Genomic DNA, 22374 nt, shown 5'->3' on the forward strand with positions numbered 1-22374 from the left:
GAACAGCATTAAAAAAATGACCTCCTTTGTATTACTATTTTTCTGATCATATCTCTATTTTAGCTTCCCTCAATTAGCATGTCATTAGAATGAATTTTCCATGTTCTATTACATGTGATTCTAGCAAATAGGGGACAGACAGGAAGATAGATCTTGAACAATAGGCCAACTAATGTCTATAAATCACAGATTTGCATTTCATATCTGTACATGTTTGGACTATGCTAGAAATAATTCTATTCTTGAAATACTTAAAGATATATTATGCCTTTCACACACAAGCCTACCCTCTATTAATGCAGTTTATATTTTTCTTGTTCTTAAAATTCATTGGTCCAAAGTACTTTATTATGCCGGTTGGCGTGCTTTACTGCTGATGTTCTTTCTATTTTTCAGAAACATAAAAATAGCAAAAATAAAATTCTCAAGCCACTGAAGGCAAATGATGATGTTTGTACTGTGTGGCTAAGAGGGAAAAGCCATATTCAAAATGTCATCTTGCTAATGTTACAGATTATAGTTTTCCTGGCTGCCTATAGATGTGTAAGGGGTACTGTTTGTTTATCAGGCCGCCATGACCCTATTACACAAACCTGTCATCCATTGTGTGCCTAACAGTCTTTTAAATTGCAAATCTGATGCTCTTTAGGGGGCTTTAGGAAAAAAATTCTCACTTTGCACACCATCCTATTTCTCTTGATTTCTTGCCTGTTGTAAGTGGAAGTTGGGATGTGCTGAATTTGCACCAGGGGTGCAAATGCAGGCTCAATTATAAGCATAAAATTAGAGTCTGTTCACCATTAATCAGCCTGGCTAATTGCTATGCACCACCATTAGCCATATGGTGTGAAAGACAGCTTGCTCTCCCCAAGATGAAATTTCTTCATTGCAGACATGAAATAGTGAGGGCCCTGGATTTTAAAATAGCTTGTTTTAGATATTTAGTTTCTAAACAACTTTCTGCAGTGCTTTCTATCAAGGCTAACGGCACAATAAAACTTTGCATTTATGTCACAAAAGCTGTATATTTATACTACATTGGAGCTATGGTAAGGGAGACACAGAGAATTTAGATCGACAAGAAAGGGCTTGGATGATTCTGTTTTGTTGCAGGCAATGAAAAAAGAAAAACCCCGAAAAACACCAGGGAGTTGTGTCTCAGGTGGTTGGAAATTAAAAAAAAATTATTTTATTCTGTTGAGAGGGAACCCCATTGCATGAGCTGGCTAAGGGACTTACTGCCATTAGATTATAATTACTGCCTCTCTTTGAGACAAAACCTCTTTGACTTGATGGCATAGAACTCTTTTCGTGGAATTCTGGGAAGGTTTCTGCATTTTCGGTGAATTGGAATCTATCATACCGATTATCATTGTATTTTGCTAATACTTAGTTCTTTAAAAAATATGCCCCCCCCCCAAGGATTTTTTAAAGCTGGAGTCTATAAGGGATTTGATTATACTGCATCTCAACATCCTGTGTTTAAATGTAAATGGAAAATAGGAACTATGCTTGGTAGATGAGCCCTAGTCCTCAGCAAACCCCCTCCACCGCCGCCCCCCCAGGCAGGCCAAACCGATTTTCTCCCTTTCCAGTGCACAGGATGATTGCAGGGGATGGGTGCTCTGTTTAGGAAAGATTCTTTTTCTATTATCAGTGCCCAGCCTCTTATGGGACCAAGAGTTCCCAGGGCAAGCTCAGGGCAACCCCTTGAAATAGTCTGCTCTTTCTTCCTCTTTTGCTGGCTTGTTCTGATTTTGTTTTTCAGATTTCTACTTAAGCATGGTTTCTTCAGGGAAGTGTCCCAGGCCCTTCGCCTGAGTTATGTCTCCTTGGCGTGCACTCCTATTATATCCCATGCTTTTCCTTAACAGCACTTAGCACACTGTAACTGTGTGTCCAGGGCCTGTCCTTCTTTGCTGAGCTAAGAGCTCCTTGAAGGCAGAGAAGCCCCTCAGCTTTCATCTCTGCTTTAGTTGTCCCATGGGTGAAATGGGGGAGAAATGCTACTTCTCTCATAGGGTGGTTGTTAAGATTAAATGCTATAATCCCCATAAATACTTACCACGGTGCCTGACACGTAGTAAGTACCGAGTGTCTATCGTTATTCCTGATAGGAATAGCAGTACCCTTAGTAGTAACACCAGCCGAAGCAGAAGTCCTAGTAGTAGTCCTAGGAGCAGCAATATCTGCAGTGTCTAGCTAAGTACCTGGTACATAGTTGCTCAGAGTGAAAGATAATAAGAGAACATTGAAGGGAAGGGAAGTGCCTACTACAGCATTAACATACTTTGTTCATTCGAGGTATGGTGGTTAAGGATATTTTCATTCATTCTTGTAGCACCAGCTATGTGCAAAGCACTGTGGAATGCAGAGCCAAAGGACTGGTCCTGTAGTAGGAGAGGTACAGGTTAGCCTGGGAGATGAGACCTGTCAGCCGATGACCAGACTGCACTGTAGACAGGGTTGTCTGTGATGAGGGGTGAAGCAAAGGACTGTGGCTGTTCGGAGAAGGGAGGACGTACCTGAAGGCGGGTAGTGGCCTCAGGAATGAGGAGGAGGGTGAGATAGGACAGGAATTTTAGAGGGTGTATGAAGAAGTGTTTGGGCCTGTTTGTTGGTGGTCTGGCAGGATTTCTCTGGGGAGAGAGGATTGCAGGTGAGTGGGCTGTGGCCTGGGGCTGGGGAAAGAGGGTAAAAGATAACCAGCGTCAGAGAGGTCTTTTCCCAACAGTGGAGTTAAAGCTATGGGCTTACATGGGACTGGAAAGGGTGGGAGACTAGAAAGAGTAGAGACCATGGGTACATTCTTGGGGAGTGGTCATATTTAGCAAGGAGGGAGAGTGTGTTCAAGAATTAGGAGAAAGAACCTTGAGCATTCAAGGCATAGAAATAAAAGGAGGGGGTTTCCAAGATGAGGAGCCATCTGTATTATAAGTCCTGGGAAGATCCAGATGGACTTGAAGAAAGAAAAGTACCAGAAAGTCACTGGTGAACTTTGAGAGAGGACATTCAAGTAGGTGCTGAGGCCTGGAACCCAGATTTTATGGCAAGGAATGATGGCAACTCTGGCAAGGAGAAACATGGGCAGTGAAGAAACTAACTCAAGAGAAAAGGAGAATTTTTTTTTTTAAGAGAGTGGGACAACTTGACAGTGTTTGTCAACTAAGGGAAAGAGTGAACTTACCACTATGAATCAGACTATTCAGATAATTCATGTATCTCATTCTGTAGCCACTTGGGCTGAACAGGAAAGATAATCTTGTTTTCTGATGTGAAGCTTAGAGATTTAGGTGATGCTTTTCTCCAGTTGAGAGAGCCTCTACTTCTAGGAAACGATTCCATGCCTCTAGATGAAGATCTGCAAGTCCCATGACTGGGAAGCATGTAAACATTGCTTGCCCTGACTTAGGAAGCTGTGTGTCAGCTCGCTGGAGATACACCACCTGTGTTAGGCTGCTAAGGAGGAAACTCATACATTTGCTTTTCCCTGGGTGTGTGGAATTATCTGGGAGATGCCCGATCCTGCTGGGGAAAGGGATGCTGTCTTGAGTCTGCAGTGTTTGTAGCATAGCAGGTGCTGGGGACCCACCCCTGTGACCCACTCCACTTTGCCTTCCTGCCACTTGAGTTTCAGGTTGAGAAAGGATGTGAAGTAGTGGGCTTCCTGCTCCTGTGACAAAGCCAATCAGGAAACCCCAAGCCCCCTGATAGATGCCCACTCTGGGGGGTCAAATGCCAGGGCTGTGCCTGGTACAATAGGAGCCTAAGAAACCGTTTTCAATGGATGAAGATCCATAGGTCACACAGTGATGAGGATATAATTGTCACTGTGATTTCTTTCATTAACACGGTAACTTCTCTCTTAAAGTGCTCTCACGTCTGTTGTCCCATGTACTGTGCTGGTTCAGCCTGAGCGCACGCCTGCTTTAAACCTAAGCAAATCTGTTCTCCCTTCATCCTGTCCTGTCTTGTGTGTGGTGGAGGGGGTGCCTACCTTTCTTGGTCCTTCTGAGTTCAGTAGAAGGAACCAGGAGGCAGCTAGGTTTAGAGAAGAGATGAAAGAGAAGGGCGAGAAAGACTGTGGTGGGGAAGAAGGACTGGTTCTTGCTCAGCGTGGCTCTGGGCTCAGAACTAGGAAGCTGGAAGGCGGGTAGATGTCGGCTCAGTCTAAAGGAAGACATTTCTTCCCCAACTTACGGTTGATTTTCAGTTTTTTAATAGGGAAGTAATACTGCAATAAAAAGCAGAATATATATAAAATATATACCCTCCATTCCTTCCCACTTCCTATTCCACTCCCTACGGGTTACTTCTTGGAAGTTTATATTCATTTATTCAAAACATATTTCCTGAGGGTCTCCTGTGCCCTGGTCTCTGTTCTAGTTGCGGCCTAGAACAAAACAGTCTAAGACCCTGTCCTCATGGACAGGCAGACAGCATAGAAGAAAATAAATATAAAATATAATGTGCTGGGTGCCAGGGAGAAAAGTGAGACAGGATGAGGGAGAGCTCTGGGGCAGTCAGGCAGGGAAGGGCTTTTTAAGGTGGTGACTTTGCCTAGAGATTTGAGTGAAAGTGAGGGGTGAACTGGCTTGTGCCCAATTCTCTCTTCCTCTCCCCTCCCCCTCTCTCTTTCACTCTTTCATTTTTTTTCTCCCAGAAATAGGACCATACCATACACACTATTCAGCAGCTTGGCTTTCTCGATTCATAATTTGATTTAGACTTTTTTCCGTGAGAGTGTGTAAAAACCCACTTTCATCCTTTTTAATGCTGCACATAATTCTGTATATACATGTATATACACACATGCACGTATATGTATGCACACATATATGTGCATATCTATGCATTTTAAAAGTAGGGTTCATCCTGTAGACCGTATTTTGTCACCACTCCAGGTGCAGAGCAGCACCCAAGACTCCCAGTTTGGGAATGACGACTGTGATGCAGTGATATGACCCCCTCCCCACCCCCCGCCCCTCCGAGACGGGAAACCTGTGGGGAGGCCATTTTTTATACTTTGCATAAAGTTTTATTTTTTATAAGTGTTAAGTGAGCTTCAGCCCCTTCATTTTGCTTTCTCTTCAATCCTTCATTACCTCCTTTTATTCCTGTTCTGTCTTTCCTTCCACACTTCTGTTCTTCACATCTGCCTTTTCCGCTGGATCCCTTGGGGCCCAGCAGAGAAGTGGTTCTCATTTATGCTCTGCTTCAATTCATCCCACTGCGCTCAAGGGCATTTTTATTTTAAGAGGATGAAGAAAGACAGTGCTTAAGTCAAAGGACCAATCTCATGTCTTGTGTGGCACTTGCTTGGGGGAGGTGGTTTGGTGTACGGAGTGGGATGGGAGTGAACCTTCTTTCCATCAGTAGTGCCTGATCAGAGGGTCAGCTTGGCTTCCTCTATCTCTCACCTTCCTATTTCCTTGGATCGTATTTCCCTCAGTACATTACATCATTCTTTAAGTCATTTGATCAATCAATCATCAATCAATATTTGAGCTTCTCCATTCTATTTCAGTCCTTACATTACTCATTAGGTAAATAAAATTTACAGTTTCTTCCTTTATGAAGCATACAGATTAGTGGGGGAGCACAGTGAGAGGAGAAAAAGAGTAATAAAACAAACATTGATATAAGAATATAATTTGCATTGCGTTACATGTCCTGAAAGGAAAAACCAGGAGGAGCCTGAAGGGGGTCAGGGCCAGCCTCTCTGGAGAGGGAGCGTACAGGCTGAGGCCTGAACAGCGAATAGAGGCTGCCTAAACAAGGAGGGGCTGGAGGAGGAACAGACCAGGCCAGGAGGCCTGCCCAGGCCTAAGCCTGAGGGCAGACTGAGTGAGGCATATCAGAGAGACTGAAATTGGCCAGTGAGGTTGGAGCTTGGCAGCTCAGAGGAGAGTGACAGGAGGCTGGACGGTGGTCTGGCATCATGGCATGCCATAGAGCTGTTCTGAGTGCTGGGGGAAGCCAGTAATAGGTCTTGGACTGTGAAGTGACACAGTCCCATTAACATTTTGAAAAGAGCCCTCTGGCTGTTCTAAGAAGTAAAGTGTGGAGGCAGCAAGGCTAGATGGGAGGCCACTGCAGAAGTCCAAGTGAAGAATGAAAGTGACGTGGATGAGGGTGATGGTAGTGAGGAGAGAGAGAAGCAGGCATGACATGGAGATTCTACTCTGAAGTTGCCATCATGCCAGGTGGAAGAGCCCCTGGAGGGCACGAGTCTGGACAGGACCCGGTGAGGGATCTACCATCAGCAACTTGGTTGCCCACTCACTGTCTGGGGAAGAGAAAGAGGGGGGGATGGAAAATGAGGAGGAGAAATAGGCCTTCCCACCTACCGGTTTTCTCCCTGGGTAAAGACAACATGGGATCTGTTGATAGGCAGCTGTTGGAGGCCTGCTGCTTCTGTGGAACACGGGGCAGCTTTGCTCAGGTTCAGAGGAAGAGGAGGTCAGAGGAGGCAGGAGCAGGAGGTGATAATGATGCTGCCCTCCATGGAGCACTTAGTAGGACCAGTCGCAGAGCCCAGCTTTATACCCTGATTGCACTGAATCTGTGCCCTGACACTTCGAGGTGGGCACCACAGTTGTCCCATTGCACAGATGAGGAAACTAAGATTCTGTGGGGTAGAGTACCTCGCTTCAGGTGGCACAGGGAGCTCTGTCTGATTCTGGAGCCAGTGAGTTCTTAACCACCAGGCTCTTCTGGCAAGCCCTTGAAATGTAGGCTTAGGGGATCAGAGTTAAGGGATGATGGAGTTTAATTTTTTAACTATCATTTTTTTTACAAACATTCCAAACACTCTACTTCTCATTCCCTTGTTTCCACATCTCTCTCTTGGGTATTGGGATACTTTGGGCTTTCTAACCCCATAGTCCTGGTATATTAGAATGTAGGCCTAAAAGGAAATAGTTCTCTTTGAATCAGAAAGGAAAAGGTGGATGAAGTGACCTTCAGCTGGGGCTTTAACAAAGGAGATACAGTTCTTACGATTGACTGCTTTCCGAAGATATGAGAGACAAAGAGAATTAACACCAAATTTGGAAGCTGATTCTCTTCTCAGAGATATAGTTAGGAAAGAGACTTCCCAACTTTGGTGAAAGACTCTCTATCCAGGAGTATATTTCTGGGTCCTGAAAATGAAGTTCAATGTTTGGTTCTCTCCATCAGCTTTCTAAATTTAGGCCCTATGATTCACTAAGTAAAATGTATGTGTGTGTGTGTGTGTGTGTGTGTGTATACACACGCCTGTGTAAGAAAGAGGGAGAAAAGTGCATATTTTATTTATGGCACGTAAATAAAATTGCCTCCTTGACTGATCAAACATGTGTTTTATAGTGTGCCCCTGGGTGTAGACTGACCAGTGCACATATATTTTATCTGCACACAAGTCTCAGATGGGTAGTTTTCCATTGACCATGGGTAATTTTTAAAAACCTCAATTCCGCCCCCCCCCCAGAAGCATCCCACTTTTACAGAAATGGACAGTCTTTTCCTCACAGCTAGGGTGGGATTTTGATAGTGGGTGCTTTTCTAGCCCATGGCTGTTTTTTCTCTAACCTAATTAAGAGCATCCACTGTCAGGGCTGTGCTAGCCTTTGGATCAACTGTCCATAATGCATCCAGAAAACTTAAATGGTGGCCAGCACAGGACACAGAAGCCAGACAACATGTGGATCTCCACTTTCTTTTATCTTGCCTCTTCTTCTTCATTATTATGTTGTACTTTTATTCTCATGAAGATGGTTCAAAAGCAAACAGTTATAGCTTTAGGATTTTGGGCAGGCTGGGGTTGAAGGAAAGAGATTTCTCCCTTGAAAGAGAAAGGAGAAGAAAAAAAATCCATTTAATACAGAATTACTGGAGGGGGAGAAATCACTCATACCTCATTATTGACGCGTTCCACACAATTAGTGTGATCTTGAGGGAAGAACGTTTGAGCCACCCACAACCCTGAATATTCTCATTGGGTAGATGTAATAATAATGCATTTCACAGTGAACTCTTCAATACTGCGGGCAGTGATGGGGAGACCCCATCTTAGGTCTGTCAGTCGTGGCTCCAGGAGAGTCCCTCTTCCTCCCTCCTTCTTTGTTCAGGGAGAGGTTAAGCCTGGCCATTAACCCATAGACGAACCACATAGAATTTTCTGTCCCAGGGATCCGTTGATTGCCAGGTATGGCTTTGTGGTAATTCTAGCATTTGCAACCCAGCAATTTGAACCTTCTGTCTGCCTAAATGATGATTTCACATTGTGATGGTTGTACTAAATCCTTTCCCTTTTGCTCCATAGCCGCTGTTGTGACAAGAAGAGCTGTGGCAACCGAAATGAGACTCCCTCAGATCCAGTGATAATTGACAGGTAGGGACCACTCTACTTTCACTGGATTCTTATTCCTCATTATAATGAAACACCTGCCTTGTGTTGCTCATGGGCGAGGGTGAGGAACGCACATGGCCGAAATTTGCCTGTTGGTCATGACTAGTCTGTGCCGAGCTTTTGCGATCCCTGGGAAAACCAGTTGGAATGTTCTTTGGAGGCCCGTGTTCTTGGATTGCTTCGGTTTTCTGTCTGATTCATGCTCTTAAAAGAATATTTTTCTCTTTCCTGACTTTCTGTGGCTCAATCCTCATGCTGTGCCAGGAAGCTACAGAAATAAAATAATAATAGTTTGTGATTTATGAAATGTGGTTGGGTGCTTATAAATATTTAACTTTTATTTGAAAAATGTTTGAATCATTATCACTTTTAGCTACAGTAGTTCTGTTGGACGTAATCCATCTACATTTTAAGGTTTTATTTATGCATAAAAGCAGTTTTAAGGAGATCTGTGAACCAAGACTTTCTAGTGTTATCTCCCGGCATTTGATGGTAGTTCATACTGTATTGTAAGTTGATTAATTTATCCTGCTTGTCTTAATTATTGTGTTTTTAAACAGATCCATATTACTAATCTGACATGACCAAGTAAATCACTGTAGAACAATAAATCTGTTTTAGTTGTTGGGTGCAATTTGGAGTCGGTGTGTGCACATATTATGGAAAGTCGCATTCCAAATATTCATTTTACATTTTAATTATTGAAATTCATTGTATGGAAATATGTATGATAAACCATTTGTTACATAGCATTACTCATTGAGAGTTAAATGGCCTGGAAGGTTTATGGTTACTGTCAGTTGTCAGCTAGGGAAAGAGCTAACACCCTCCACTAGCTGGAAAAGAGTCTTGTAAATTAGACTGACGGATCCCTCATGGAGGAAATTAACAGCTGAACAAAAGTTCCTCTTTGGGTTTGGTAATGATGATTTTTACTGAAAAAAAAAAAAAAAAACCCCACAAAACAAAACAAAATAAAAAACAAACCCTATCTATCTGTCTTTCCAATTTTTACCTTTTGGGGCTACTTTATTGTTTTTCGGTTAACTGAAAAACTGCTTCCTTGTAATTTATGTCAAAACATTGATTTGTTGATTTGGATTCATGTGATTCTCCAGGCTTCAAACCAATTTTTTGTTGCCCACTAGCTTTATAAAGCTTACGTTTCAATCAGGTATTTTAACTAAATATCTCTCTAATATTTACCCAAAACATACCCCTTTGCTTGATAACTGAGTCTTAATATACTTGATTCCAAGTTAATACACATTTTTCGTGTGAGGTGAGGTCGTATGCCGCCTGTAGGTTTGGAATAGCACGTTTATGTGCGAGAGCAGCCCTGCCATTCGTGTAATTCCTTTTTTCTGCAATGGAAGATAAATCTTCCGATGGAAAAGGTCAAAACTAAATATAACCTTTATGCTGTTTGTTTTATTTAAATCCATCTCTTCGAAATACCATTTGTTATTTTAAGCAAGTTTTTCCTAACGCTTCTGTTAAAAAGAAAGTGTTCTGATCAAAGGACCAGCCCAAACAGTCCCACAAACTTTGAAACTATAAGCATTCTGTTCTGCCGCACAGTTTCTTTTGGTGTAGATGATGACAAGCAACCGTACCTTGCCACCCGCAATGAGAACACTTCTTTTGCTTGTGAATGGGTTAAGCTTTTAAGTTCTTCATTTGGTTTTAAGCTGTGACTCTGATATAGAAGGTTGATATGACTGTGGTTTGAATAACATTTGATTTTGACCTGTTCTTGTGGGTTGCGATGGCATAAGAAACTTGACTCAGCAGCGCTGTAATTAGCCCGGCCCGTGTTTTTGAAACAGGATTGTGTTACCTGGATTGCATTAGTGTGGCTTCTATTGTTGCCGCCTAGCATCTGTCCCAGTAGGGTACTTAAAACCTTTTCTTGGCTGGGGTAGTTCAAACAATTTAGGCAAAATAAGTATGCACTTTATACTGTTGGTGGCTTGAGAGATATTACTCATGACATTTCTCCTTTTCATTTTTTCCCTTTTTGGTTTGACAAAGTAGAAAACAGTGTGTAGCCAATGTTGGTCTCTTAAGAGAGGAGTATTTTAAAACCGGCTGAAACCCAGTGGATCTGCAGAAGCCTCAACATGTTTATTTGCTGGCGACTGCCACTGTCTCCCATGAACTGTCTTTTCAAGCAGTGATGCCAGTTGATATGCAAAACCCCATTTAGCTATTTTTATTTGCATCTGAGTTTTCAGAATTTATTTGTCCTTGAGTCTGCCAAAGGTTTTAAAAGCTCCAGCCCTGTCTCTGCTGATATGTGAAACTTTCATTTTTAACAATGAGAGAAGAAAATAACAACAAGAAAAGAACTCACACGAGGAAGGGCAAAATAGAAAAGATTTTTCAATTCCATAAAATTGCTGCAAAGGAAAAAAAAATGATGGCAACCGTGTTTGAATTTCATAGTTTCCAATTTGATTCTATATTACCGATTGCATAATATCTGCGTTACGTGCTTAGGGTTTGATTTGCTTTCAGATTTATGGATGTGAATCTCTGCATATTTTGCAAAAATAGGTTATGGGGCCTGCATTCAGTTGCAACAGTAACTGTTTTTACAAGATGCATACAATATGCAATTATGGAGCTGAAGGTACAGGCAATCACTGTGTTAGGATTTCGCATAGTTTTAGCACGAAGTCACCTTTCGGGCACCAATAATTTTTAGCTCCCTTTGCTTGTCCTTCGGATTTTGGAAGAACACTGCTATTTTTATCAGTCAAAAGACTTTTAGCAGTGGTTATTCAGGAAAACTATTTATAGGGTAGATAGAAGACGTTTTCTGGTCATACCGCAATAGTGCAGGCCAAGCTATTTCTGTGTTAAATTTTGGCTGTATTTTTTGCTGCCAGTGATTTGGGGACATCAGCGTGGCGTTGTCTATCAAAAAAATGGAATTAACAAAATCAGCAGTTGCATGTCGTGATTTAGAAAATGGGTTTCTACTTCCTTCTTTTATAATAGCATGCAATAGAGTAAGAAAAATATGACCCACATTCTTTTTACATTTGTGACAATTTGTCAAGTCCCTTCAAAAAAGTTTAGAGGAAGATTTCTGCAAATGTAGAAGGTGTGCATGTGGAGTTGACTGCCAGGTCATATTTTGGCCTGATGCCAAATGGCTTGATTAAGAATTATAAAGACCAGGATGTGCCCAACGATCCCAGTATTTGGGCTGCGTAGACATGCAAAAAGTCATATGTGTTATGTTTAATAACCGATGACCAGGAACTAATAACAGTAAATTTCATTATCATTGAGGTAAACGGCTATGTGTGGTAATTATTGTTAAAGTAAAAAGTAAAAACTGTCTTGCTGTTATTAAATTAAGGTGGAGATTGATTTAACATATTCACACAGTAACTCATATTTGAATTTAAAAGGTTTGCAATAAAATCCGTGTTTAGAAATTGAATAAATTGTAGTTTTATTACCACATTGGGTATCCTTGTGTCCTAACCTTTTTCCTTGGAGTTATCTTAGTTCAATAAATAAAACCTCATTAGACTATTCCCATTTCAACGAGTTTATTAAATTTTGCAGGAGTAATTAGCATAAGCTGTGCTAATTTTTCTGGAAGACTAATGAGGGAGGTTCTTAATTAGGTTTACTTTGTAAGAGTCAGAAAAGATGGTAATGACAAAAGTCACACAGGGTAGTCCGAATTGGGAACCCAGTTTTTCTAAATCTGTAAAAAAAAATCTTCCCTTTTCTACATGGAAACTTCTTTATAAATACTTGAACTGAATATATGAAGTGTGCAGACTGTTATTCCGTATCTAGTTGGTTAGGGTTACCATCCGTTCTTGATTTGCTTCACAAAACTCTTTATTTTCCTATCCTTGATTCACTAAACTATCTTAGAGCAATGACATGGGTGAATACAGATGGTCTTACAAAAACATTTCTTTCTCTGAATTATACGAATTATACTATAGGATTCCTTTCACACAGAGCCCTGAAGTTTCCGGTCAGATTAGTTGTGCTTATTTCCAGTAGGGCAGGATAGGGTATGGCTCAGTATTTGTTTGTTTGTTTGGTTTTTCAATTTAGGATCAGTGTGACTGATGAAATAGAACACTAAGTAAAGGGACAAAATAAGTTCCCAATTCTTCATGTCCTTGCACTGTGGATCCTGGGTAGTTAACACGGGGAATTTTTTCTTTTAATAGATAGAAATAATAAAGGGTGAAATTCTTCCTCAAATCATGCTTTCCCATCTCATGTGAATTTAGACATAGTCCTTTTGAGATATAACATGGCTTGAATAGCCTGCACATTTTGAGTTCCTCACAGCCCGTATGAGCATGGATTTTTAAAGCCTGTTGACTAATATACCTCTAAAAATTTTGCATTTGCTTATTAAAACTTTAACAGATTTGTCTTTCTTTTCCATTTATAAGATCCTTTACCTATGTTTGAGATGTAAGCTTGTGATACATTTTAAAAAATACATGAATTCTATGATGTGAAAAAGTTAGCTTGTTTAGAATCACTACTCTTTAGGTCACACTGACCCAAGGGTGTCCTAAAAAGAAAGGAAGAAAAAAAACCCTGTATTTGTCTTTTCCAGGATTGTCTAAGGATCTTCCACATCTAGATCACTTTCATTTAGGTAACACTAGTTGGATTTTCTTTATGATTATTGTCTGAAATAGAATGTTCAGGAGTGAAAATAGTATAATGCTTATTTTACCTGTTGAATTTACATGACATACAGCATATGAAAAGCTTGACCATGTCAAGGTTGTTCAGAGAAGAAATTTTTCTTAAGATCCCTTCTTCAACTGAGAGGTGTAAATGCTATGACTGAACTTTTTAGAAATGTCTAGTGTTGTCTTATCAACATCTAATTTCCTGATTAAATTGGCCCGATGTATTTATAGAAGATATACGTCCACCTGTAAAACAGGAAGACAATAGTAAAACTTTGGAATTACCATAGAGTGGGTATGTAATATGTATGTAATAAAGTCCTCAACTCTGTGAACATAATATATACTTTGTTGCAAATGAGGCTTTTCCTCAGAGTTTGATTTCACTGACCTTTCAACTCATTGTTTTGGCCTCTACCCAGTTTTTAGAAGGACAGACCACTGCACATAATCACAATGTAAGATACACAAACTGCTGTCTGGGGTGTGAACAACCAGAGGTGAAACTGCATTTCTTGGAGTTCTGATAAGCCTTTATACCATCTGATTTCCTAACCTTGAGTGCTCCGTTAAAATAAAAGGAGGAGGAATTCACCCTTTACAATTGCCCCAGGCAGGATAATTGCTGTCTTCTTGGTTGTATTGAGAGGTTTGCCTTTTTCCAGAAGTGAAAAGCCAGTGCTGACGTGGAACATTAATTTATGGTTGTTTATTAACCCTACTGTATTTAATACATTTGTTTTCTCAGTGGGAATTCCTATGTGATTATTAGCGATGAGGCTGATGTGAGAGCGTATCATTCTAAATTTTATCACATATCAAATAATACCATTCTGAATATGAGATGAGCCGTGTACATTTGTGTGCAGTTTGCTACCATGATAAGAAAATAGCAAATACAATAAACTAATAGCAGTCTGTATTCCATTTGCTATCAGCTATTCCCAAATACACAGCCAGGATACATTAACATGCATTTCAAATATGCTGACAATATATCATAATGCAAAGTATTTTTACAGGGTATAATACTACTGCAGACATTGTATAATGAACAACAGTGGTTTTCCTGTAAAGGAAGTAATGGCAGCAACTTCCAAGAAATGTATTTAACGAAGCTTCAGAGAATCAACAGTGTTATGTGTGTAACTGGCCCGGGAATCTGCTCGTGGTGGGGGTTTTTAATCCCATGTCTTCATAACTTTGCCTTTGTGACAGTTTTGGAAAAATACAGAAAAGCAGTACAAAGTCCCCTGTGTGTCATCTAGCAACTTTGCATAGTCAGTTTGTGATGAGGATATATTACTATATTAAATATGCTTTTACTTTTCTAAATGAATTTGCTTAGAATGGGAAAAAAAAAACCCCAAAACCCTCCCCAAGTGCAACTCTCCATTGATAAATTCCCCTCACTCCTCCCTACTGCGGGCACCTGACCAAACTCTGTAAGAAGAGTTGACCAGATTTTAAAAACTCCATTTAGAGTTTTCCTTCATATAAAGAGATGGTATTTTGGTCATTTTAATTGGCATGAGGCATTATCTGAAATAGACTGCTAATTCCTCATTCTCTCCTCTCCCCCGTTCTAGCTTTCCTTTTACAAACTGGGTAACTCTACCCTGTTCTGGACAATATAAAATTGACCTAAATACTCCAATTGCAAGCAATGAAATATGGTGAACAGTACACGTTTGTTTTTGGTTGCTCATTGGCTTTAAAGGTGTGGGTAGATGAAGATAAATCTCCCTTGCAAACTCTCCAGTTACAAGCCTTTGTCCAGAAGCAAATGAAGGTTTTAACGTTACAGTACTTATTGTAATAGAATTTTAATTGCCTTAATCCTGCTAAAGTGTGAAGCTGAGTGTGTGTGTGTGTGTGTGTATGTATGTATGTGTGTGCATGTTCTTCACGAGGAGGGGAATCAAGCTGGAAAAAAAAATCTGCATATTTTTCAATGGGGGATGGGGGTCACATATGGTAAATGATGCAAACTTAATGAACCTGATCTGGGGGAAAAGAATGCCACTGGCATTTCATCCATGTAATATATACTCCACTTTCAGTGGGAACAGAGTGGTCTTCGCTGTGCTTTGGGGATTTTTATTTTTGAAGGTGAAGTGCTTCGTTTCAGTTCCAAACTTGCCTGCAAACCCTACTTGGAAAGACTTAACTAGACAAGCTGGCAAATTATATAGCTTGATCCCACACAATAACCTCCAAAATGGCACTCGGTAACTATACCATCCCGCTAACTGTTTGAGGCACAATAGTTTTGTAATGTAATATAAAGTAATAGTGTTATAGCCAACACATCTTTAATAAGATATTGTTCGTGCCTTTGCCATATGCTACAGAGCAGCCTCTCACTCGGTGGGCCTTTTGATTCCTCTCAATAAGATTATTTCAAATACTCTAATCCTGAATCATTGACATGAATACAAAAGCCTAGTGACATCTAATAGATGCCTCTTAGCTTTGCTTTTCCTCTTGTTCCTTTCCTTTTTCTTCTCTTTTTACCTGACAAAAAGCTTATAGACACTTGGGCTCTGTCTCTCAGTAGCAGCATGGGGGGCTCCTCGTGAAGTATAAAGGAGGAAAAAGGACTGACAGAGGCCCGATAAGCTACAGAGTGAAGGACCATAGATTAAAAGTAAATGCCAGTAAATCCTACCCTGTACACTTACTTGTTCTTTTATTGTTTTCTTTAACACTTTCAGTGCCAGGGCAGAGAAAAAAGAGAAAATAATAATCAAATTGCACATTGCATTTTTAACCTGGACATGGTTGCTATACATATCGTAGAGGGTTTTGGCAAGATTCTAAGATTTTGGTTCATGGAAAGTTTGTAGTGGTTTAGAAAAAATGCCCTTTTAATCAATATCAAGAATCCCTCAAGAACTTTTTGCTCATTTGCTGCTCGATTGACCAAATATTGATCCGATGTGTGTGGGGAGGTGGGTGGGTAGACCAGAAGAGCCTTGTGTAGGGTGTGAACACTCAAGACGTGGCATTTCAGGATTGAAGTATATTTTTCTTGTCTTTCTTAATCAGTGAATTAGAAATTAGCAAAAGGAAATGTTAGGATATTTTGTTTCATGATATTAGCTGCTCCTTTCTCGTATGGCCTAGGATCCTGTTAGTGCCCTGAGTACTCTGCCCGCACTGGACGGTGCTCTCCTCTCAGCTGACGACTTTCTGAATGGTCAGAGGTTGTTTTCTCCTCCATCTATCCAGAGCAACCATGATCTGACTAACGCTTTTTTTTCTTTTCACTTTATCTGAATATCAGACAGTCATGCTATTTGCAACGTATTTATTATTGTTCAATAGAACAATAGTTTTCTCCTACTTTTAATATGCTTCCTTTTTATTGGTATTGTGATGTTAGTAGTGTCTTAAAACACCATTCTTAGTAGTCTTGGATGCAATGGTGAAGTTTCCTCACAAAATGGAAAGTTAGTTTGAAGAACCTTGGTCCTGCATCAGGTCTGGTTTCTCTCACACCCACATCTACACACATCTATGCGTGCACACACACACACACACACAATCTTTACAAAGACAAAAACAAAGATGAAAAATGAGAAGTCTCTTTTGTATTTATTAGAAAGATCTTTAGAAAAGAAAGTTGGTTATCTTTTTTTTTTATTATTAAAGATTTTATTTATTCATTTGAGACAGAGAGATTCACAGAGAGAGAGAGCATGAGCAGGGAGAGAGGCAGAGGGAGAGGGAGAAGCAGGCTCCCTGCTGAGTCAGAAGCCCGATGCAGGGCTTGATCCCAGGACCCTGGGATCATGACCTGAGCCGAAGGCAGACGCTTAACCATCTGAGCCACCCAGGCGCCCCAAAAGTTGGTTATCTTTGAAACTATTATAGACAATGTTGCAAACCCATGTTTCTCTATACAATCTCGGTGTTTTCTTAAAACCAGATTATAAACTCAGATGAATGGTGTACATCTCAAAATATCTTTAAAAAATTGAGTCCTTCTTTCTGTGGCTGTAGGAGTGGGACTGTCCTATTCTGGCTGTTCCTAGGGTCTCTTAGAGACCAGCATCTGATTCTGGGCTTATGAGCACCATAACACAAAACAAATAAAATACTTGACCATTAAGAGTGTCATAGTTGCTTACATCTGAACTGTACTTGAAAGCTTTAGAGATATTTATGGTATAATATTTCAGAGAATTCTCTTCACACACAATGTGAGGGCACAAATTAACTCCATTTTACAGTGGGTAAACTGAGGCACACAGCCCAAGGAACTTTATTAGTGACAAAGCGAGTGATTAGAAATCCCATCTCTTAGCTCTCAGCCTGATTTTTTTTCTGTCCTCAATTGCCCAGTAAAAAAAAAAAAAATACTGTTTTTAGCATTTCATGTAGTCTCACTTATTTTTCTTGGTATCCATAATTCATCCTTGGTCCAATGTATTAATCTAAACCTTTGTATCTAAACAATTTTTCTTAGGAGATTTGGCACTTAACTTTTGGGACTGAACATAATAATAATATGACATGTAAATTGTTGAACCCTTTGCTGGGACAATATTTGAGTTCTCATGTCCTCATCTATTTTGATGAGTAAACCATTGTGTGTTTCACTGGGAAAACACAGGCACTAATCCAAAGAGAAATCTGGGACAGGGCAGAGTATGATGGAAAAGGCATTGATTTAGGAGTCCGTTAGCTGAGGATCAGATCCCCTCACTGTTACTTACCAATACCTGAGTCTCCGGGGGTTCAGCTTTCCCATTTTTAGTATATATTTTTTTATTCTTTTTTTTATTATGTTATATCAATCACCATACATTACATCATTAGTTTTTGATGTAGTGTTCCATGATTCATTGTTTGCGTATAACACTCAGTGCTCCATGCAGAACGTGCCCTCTTTAATACCCACCACCAGGCTAACCCATCCTCCCACCCCCCTCCCCTCTAGAACCCTCAGTTTGTTTTTCAGAGTCCATAGTCTCTCATGGTTCGTCTCCCCCTCCAATTCCCCCCCCTTCATTCTTCCCCTCCTGCTATCTTCTTCTTCTTCTTTTTTTAAACATATAATGTATTATTTGCTTCAGAGGTGCAGATCTGTGATTCAACAGTCTTGCACAATTCAGAGCACTCACCATAGCACATACCCTCCCCAATGTCTATCACCCAGCCGCCCCATCCCTCCCACCCCCCACCACTTCAGCAAACACTCAGTTTGTTTCCTGAGATTAAGAATTCCTCATATCAGTGAGGTCATATGATACATGTCTTTCTTTGATTGACTTATTTCATTCAGCATAATACCCTCCAGTTCCATCCATGTCCAGCTTTCCCATCTTTAAAATGGGGAAAAGTCATTTCAGTTTTGAAGATCTGTGAGGGTTAATATATCTAGCACAGGATGCGGTACATATTAGGTGCCTGAAGTCATATCGGGTGCTTGCAATTTGAACATAATATATTCTGTGTGCATTGTTATTCTTAATGTGATGATTGCTATGGGACTTTCTTCTAAGCAGAGTTGCCTTACTGAAGTTTATCATGGTAACTAAGTCCCCTTGGAGGAGGATTTATTCATTCATCTTTTTTTCTTTCCACAAATATTTATTGAGCCTGTACTCTATGCCAGTCACTGCTTTCAGGGTTGGGGATAAAACAGTGAATAAGACACACATTGTTCCTGCCCTCATGGAGCTTACAGTGCCTCCGAGTTGAAAAAAAAACCAAACCCAATAATTTGGAGTATTAATGGTAAGCAAAGAATAAATGGATTTTTTTAAAAAATAGAAGACTGCTATTTTAGATGGGGATCATGATCAGAGGAAAAGTATTCCTGCGTTAAAGTTGCCTTTTAGCTTTTACTCCGTGGTATTGAACTTGGGCAAACTCTGGGGCTTTATTGCAGCCTACAGGCAATCTACACACTGGTTAAGACTTCAGGCTGTGGAGTCAGAGCACCTCGGATCAAATCCCAGCTCTGCCACTGTTGACCCTGGGGCTGTGGGCAGATCATTGAACTTTCCGAAGCCTCAGTTTCTTCATTTGTAAGACCAGGGTGAGAATAGTAGTTCTTCCTTCATAAGGTCATGGTGAGGAATAAGTAGATAATACACAGAGGGTACTTCGCACAATACCTGGCACATATATCATATTCAAAGAAGATAGATGTTATTTTTAAAATAAGGGCTGCAATGAAGAGCTCTCTAAGATCTTTCCATCTCTGAAATTCTAATTTTAGTTCCCTCTGGTATTGCTGAGGCAGGTGAACTCTTTAGGAGGTAGACGGTAAGCCCCAGAGGGCAGTGATATGCATGTGCTGGTCACTGCTATATCCCCAGCACTCAGCTCAGAACCTCACTGCTATGTAGTAAGTGCTTGGGGTATGTTTTTGTGAAATGAAAGAAAGGATGAAAGGAGCTACAAATGCAGTTGTTGAAGCTGGTGGTCTCATCTCTCTGCATAAAGACAGGCTTGTTATAACTACACAATAAAGTGAAAATGCACTGCCATTAAAGAATGATGAGAAACAGAAAATGTAAGATAAAATATTAAATTTGTTACACTTAAAAATGTTAATCTTCGCACGATTACCATGCAAATCCCCTCACTGCCTAACTATTTAATTGATCAAGTAAATCACAGAGCAGACAAGTAAGTGAAAAACCCTGCTGTTGACATTCTCACAAAGCACATTTTCAAGAATATATTCTGTTAACTACTATGTCTATTACACACGGTAACGTGAATTTAAAACACACACACATACACAGGGCATCCTTTGCAAACAAGCAGATTTCAGAGAGTTTGGGAGAAAGCTTTATTTTTGTAGGGTAACTTTTGTGATTCCCATTATTATATCAAACGTGAAGCCAGTATTCGGGTAACATGTTTTGGCAGAGTCTTTTTTTTTATATAATGTTACATGACTTAAGAATTCACCCTTTTTTCTTTCAGGCAGGTATAATTGACATGTTACTCTAGTGATTGAAGGGTTAATGAATTCTCTCTCCAACACCCCCCCCCACCACTCTCTCTTCCTCTCTCTCCCTCCCCCAACCCCCTTGTCCCCCCACCTCAATCCCATCATGTGCCTGGTTGACTCTGAAAGAAGGGGCTTGAAGTTGCCCACAGGGCATCCCTTTTCCCAGCCTTCTGCAAGGCCACCTGGGCAGACGGGAGCTTGCCTCCTGTCCTTAGGACACAAAATCCAATCAGGCAGCGCGTCTGCTGGGCTCTCTGACCTGCTAGCTGGCAAGAGGGAGGGGAAGCAGAGACCACTCACAGTTGATAGGCTGCATCACTGTGGCTTTAGGGGGCTCCTGCGTCTACTGGAGGAAGGAAGTTCTCCCCTATTTCCAAGATAAGGTGCCATTTGTGAGAGCAATGTGCTGAACTAATCAGGTTAATTGAGAGGCCCTGGATAGTCCTCATTGAGCCCATCTCTCCTTCCTGTTAAAGGCAGATAGTGCAGACAGATGACACGTACTTTAGTTTTTCCCCCAAAGCCCATGAAATCTGCAGGCGTGCAGGGACTGTAGGCTCAGCTAAATGTCATTTGGGCCATTTAAGCATGGGTTCTTATGGAACACCATGGCTTTATACCAAACCAAACAAAACAAAAACAGAAACCAAGCTTTCCTCGAGATTGAGAGGCATGCCTTCAAATGTCTGATTTTTTCTTCTTCCTCTTCTTTTTTCATGTTAAAACAATCTCAGATCAACCCAGGATAGCTGTTGAAGAATCCAGATGGATTCCTCTCTGGCTATTTTATTTAAGATTGAAAATTAAAAAAAAAAATCTCCTTGTGATGCGTCATCAGCGATAGGGAGTTTCTCGGGCTGTGTTTCGATTCTTCTGTGTCCAAGCCGGACTCTGGGGGCTGTGGCCCTGACTAATGGCATCTCGGGCCTCCCCCTGGAGCAACCGAGTGGAGAAGAAAATAGAGCTGGCTTCACCTGAATTCCGTGAAGGGCGGGGGCTCCATCTCCCTCTTCTGCACTCCAGATGATTTGTCATAGTTTAATTTCAAACACTATCATTGACTATTCTTTCTTTCGACCCACTTCTCCCCCCCCCTTTTCTTTTCATGGAAGTTCCAGGAATGACTTTAATTATCTCCACAATCAAATTCTCATTGCTGCCTCTGTGAAAGTGTGTAGTCATAGATGGCAGGGATTATTTTCTTTAGCACTTGGGGATAGAGAAACCGGTTGTTTCAAAATGAGAACCAGCTGGTTCCACAGAGCCCTATTTAATGGGGAGCCACTTTGTACACAAACCTTCGCTCAGGTCGGTCATTACGCCAAGCCCCAAATCAGCAATGTTTGGTCTATCAGCCTTTATTAAATGTCGAGTGAGGAGTGATTCTGCTGATACGATAATAATAATAATAATTAAAAAAAACACACCCTGCATCTTTAATTTTGCTTCTGCTGAACACTTGGATTTAGAAGAAGCCTATCTCAAACTTCTTCCTATGGTAATTATATTGTAGATCTAGTTTACCACTGCTCTCTCATAGATGGCTGGTGTGTGTGCGCCTGCATGCGCGCACGCGTGTGCGCACACGTGCATGTCTGTGGTTTTAACCCTCTCTAAATCTAGAAAATAAAATTAAGCTTATCTTTCAACATAATCTTTTATCTGACAAGTACAGTAGATAGATGAAAGGTAGATAGCCAAATTGTGGGTCCCATTAATAGAACCGATTGGAGGGCAGAGATAACTGCTATTATCAAACATCTTTTATGCCATCCTGTAAAATAGGAATGAGGTGATATACCATATATATTTTGCTGACTTTCTCACTTGTAGAAATTGGTTTGTTGTCATTCCATGTTAATCTTTAGCAGCACCAAATTCAATTTGAAATGAAGAAAGTATTTTCACTAGTTGACCATACAAAATACTTTTGAAGCATGCAAAGAAGGAAAGAAAGCATAAAAGACATAGAATCACGGTAGATGGTCAGTTATGAGAATGATTTGTTTTTAGAACTTGGGTTGCATTTTTCTAAGATAAACTAATTTTGGGGCTATAGCATTTATTAAGTCAGGATTTGAAGGATTAAAAAAAAGAGTGGCTTCATAAAGATTTTTTTAAAAATCTAAAAAAATTTTGTCTTACAAATGTAAGCGATTACTTTGTATTATTAATAAAAATACATGGCTAATTAAAAATATTTTTTACATTGACATCAACACAACAAAATAATTTGAAGGAAGGGTACAAATTTAGAAATTTATTCTCACAGGGAGTTTGATCAGTAAGTCCAGCCCTGGTTGTAT

At 40.4% G+C, this 22374-nt stretch overlaps 1 protein-coding gene across 6 annotated transcripts in view; it reads left to right on the plus strand.

Annotated features, from left to right (window-relative positions):
* EBF1 (EBF transcription factor 1) overlaps nt 1-22374 on the plus strand; it is a 397553-nt gene that overhangs the window by 16752 nt on the left and 358427 nt on the right. For all 6 annotated transcript variants that reach the window (XM_045901995.3, XM_045902000.3, XM_045902007.3 and 3 more), the window contains one exon: nt 8306-8374. In XM_045901995.3, the coding sequence (XP_045757951.1) occupies nt 8306-8374 (69 nt within the window). The remainder of the gene's footprint in view (nt 1-8305; nt 8375-22374) is intronic.

This window comes from Mirounga angustirostris, unplaced genomic scaffold (assembly GCF_029215605.1).
Source record: "Mirounga angustirostris isolate CCGP_5_RB_7025 unplaced genomic scaffold, mMirAng1.0.hap1 SCAF_7, whole genome shotgun sequence".
Lineage (NCBI taxonomy): Eukaryota > Metazoa > Chordata > Mammalia > Carnivora > Phocidae > Mirounga > Mirounga angustirostris.